The sequence below is a fragment of the Cucurbita maxima genome, unplaced genomic scaffold (genome assembly GCF_002738345.1).
Source record: "Cucurbita maxima cultivar Rimu unplaced genomic scaffold, Cmax_1.0 Cma_Scf00070, whole genome shotgun sequence".
NCBI lineage: Eukaryota > Viridiplantae > Streptophyta > Magnoliopsida > Cucurbitales > Cucurbitaceae > Cucurbita > Cucurbita maxima.
Window position 1 is genome coordinate 354,325 of NW_019272086.1, and position 2,728 is coordinate 357,052.

The 2,728-nt window shown below is 38.2% G+C and overlaps 1 protein-coding gene across 1 annotated transcript; it reads right to left on the reverse strand.

Annotated features, from left to right (window-relative positions):
• LOC111472382 (transcription factor MYB8-like) lies at window positions 1-1,471 on the reverse strand. The gene is made up of 3 exons (XM_023118073.1): window positions 1,293-1,471; window positions 1,087-1,216; window positions 1-499 (listed from the first exon to the last, which is right to left on the reverse strand). The coding sequence occupies exons 1-3, from the start codon at window positions 1,423-1,425 to the stop codon at window positions 82-84; spliced, it is 681 nt and encodes a 226-aa protein (XP_022973841.1). The 5' UTR covers window positions 1,426-1,471; the 3' UTR covers window positions 1-81.
• Window positions 1,472-2,728: the final 1,257 nt, after the last annotated feature.

Below are 2,728 nucleotides of genomic sequence, written 5' to 3' on the forward strand. Positions count from 1 at the left end.
CCTCTAATAAACCATATAATAAGCATATATATTACAAAAATCTGAGAAATGAAAATGTGAGACAACAAGTTATATAAAACATTAATTGGACGATGTGTAACATGTAAAGAGATGGGGTTGGAGGAGGAAGTTTCCGTTTCTAATTCTGTCGGTGGTGCTCAAAATTGGACTAAAACAGGAACCGCCGCCGCCGCCGCCGCCGCCGCCGCCGCCGGGGCTTTTGGTGGTTGGGTTATGGGAATGAAGGCCAATGGAGAGCTCTAGATTGAGATTCAGCTCATGGTTTTCTTCCACCTCCGTCGTCAAACAGCTACCGCTGCTGTTGCTGTTTGAATCTTCCACCTCCCTCGTCAAACAAGTACTTCCTTTGTTGACCAATGGACGATGGGTTCGCGGGTCGATCCCCTGGCTATAAAGCTTTCGTTTGATGTGCGTATTCCAATAGTTTTTTATCTCGTTGTCTGTCCTTCCAGGTAGTTTCGCCGCAATTTGAGACCATCTGATAGTCATTATAATCATCACATCAAATTACTAATAAGAATATTTGCCAAAACGACCACAGCTAGCTATTGAAGAAATTCTCTCCCAGAGCAATAAACGAATACAAGATATTTGTATATAATAAAAGCTCTCTAAGTTAAATATGATAAAGAGTCAAATATGATATATATGATAAACTATAATTCAGGACTAAATATATTTTAGAACCAGTAATCTCATAAGCTTAACTAACTTTTAGGCATAAGACCTCGTGATTTGACACTTACTTGTTATCGAGCCGGTTATGAAGATTGATATATATGATATATATGGTAAACTATAATTCAGGACTAATATACTTTAGAACCAGTAATCTCAGAACCTTAACTAACTTTTAGACATAAAACCTAGTGATTTGACATTTACTTGTTACGGAGCAGGCCATGGAGATTGATATATATGGTAAACCACTCCGTCTATAATAAAGAGTCAAATATAATATATATATATAATAAACTATAATTCAAGACTAAATATATTTTAGAACGAGTAATCTAAGAAGCTTAACTAACTTTTAAGCATAAGACCTTGTGATTTGACACTTACTTATTACCGAGTAGGCTATGGAGATTGACGATGAGTTCGTTTTCCTCCGTAGTGAAGTTCCCTCTCTTGAGATTAGGACGTAGATAATTGATCCATCTCAATCGGCAGCTCTTTCCACACCGCAGCAACCCTATTGTTTGTTCAATCATAAACGATGAGAAACTATAGAATAACTAAAAGTCGAGATATTCGAATCTTTCACGGACCTGCAGCGGTCGGGAGAGATCTCCAACCGCCATCGCCATGGAGTTTGATATAGTTGATAAGGCGTTGGTCTTCTTCTTTGGTCCATGCACCCTTGTTGGTGTGTTGTTTCTCGCAACAAGGAGATCTTCCCATTGAAAGAGAGAGCTCCAAACACAGTGATTGAGAATGGGAATGAGTGAAGGGTGGGGTTGGTGGGAAGAGAGAGAGATATATATCTCCAACCTAAGGGAGTTGGTGAAGAGAGAGAAACTAAATTAAAAATTAAAAATTAAAATTATTTATTGAAGGGAGCCAATTGACTCGGAGCTTCTTTCTTTAACGTTCTTATTCTCGGGCAGCGGGCAGCGGTTGACCGGTTTGGTGAGATGGATTGAGTGGTTCTTAATCATTTTTATTTTTGTGGGCCCACTCTTAATACTTTTCTACTTTTGCTGTTTTGGTCCTTTTTTTAATTTTAATTGCAATCTCACCCCTCCATTTCAATTGGAGTTGGGAGGGAAGCGGGGGGATGGGGTGGTATTGTAAATTTAAAAGATGAAGAGAAATATATATAAATAAGAGGAGTCAAAGGACTGAAAAGAATAAAGAAGACAGGTGGAATAAAATGGTATGGTACAATAAATAAATTAAAAAAACATCTAGTGGGCCCCACTAAAACCTTAATAGACTCTGATTCCATTCCAACCAAAATACTTTAAAAATATTTTATTTTAGTAGAAGAATTGGATTTAAAAATATAAAACTGAGGATTAAAATGATCATATGAAAATCAATTTTAAAAAATCACTTATTCTTGATTTCTATATCTAGTAAACTAAAACTCCTTGCTTTGCATAGGTGAGGGTCACAATATGTTACAATCATACATGTGGAGGAAACAACGTTATCGAAGATGGAAAGAGCAAGGTGACACGAGTGTCGAAGATTAGTTCGGAGTTGGCTGGGTAGAATTTCGATAACTTCAAAAGTTAGGATTTCGATATGAGTTTCAGCATGCGTTTCTAGAGTTAAGTTTGTCTAGATGAAAGATGAAAGCTCACAATATTTGGTGTCAGTCGGATATCGGACGAATGCTCTACGAGGTTGTATGACTACTCGCCAAAATGATCTTTATTCTAGAAAGATTAGAAAAGCCTTAAAATGTAATATTGGGGAGGTATGATGTAACTGTCCACAACCCCTAGGTCTTGTAGCCTAAGCGAGCTACTCTTGTGTCATAGTGAGGGCGAGCATCTCAGACGACTTTCTTCAAAATGAGTTTTTCAAGGAAAGTGTCAAACGACAAGGGTGTGCAGACATTGCACCCTAGCCCGTGTGTCGAATGTTGGTATATGCACTCGGTGCTTGATACGTATCCCATAAATGACTTAGCATGGACACGAAAAGGGTTCATGCCTCGATGAGAACTTGGATGGATCGATGTCCGAGATGTCCT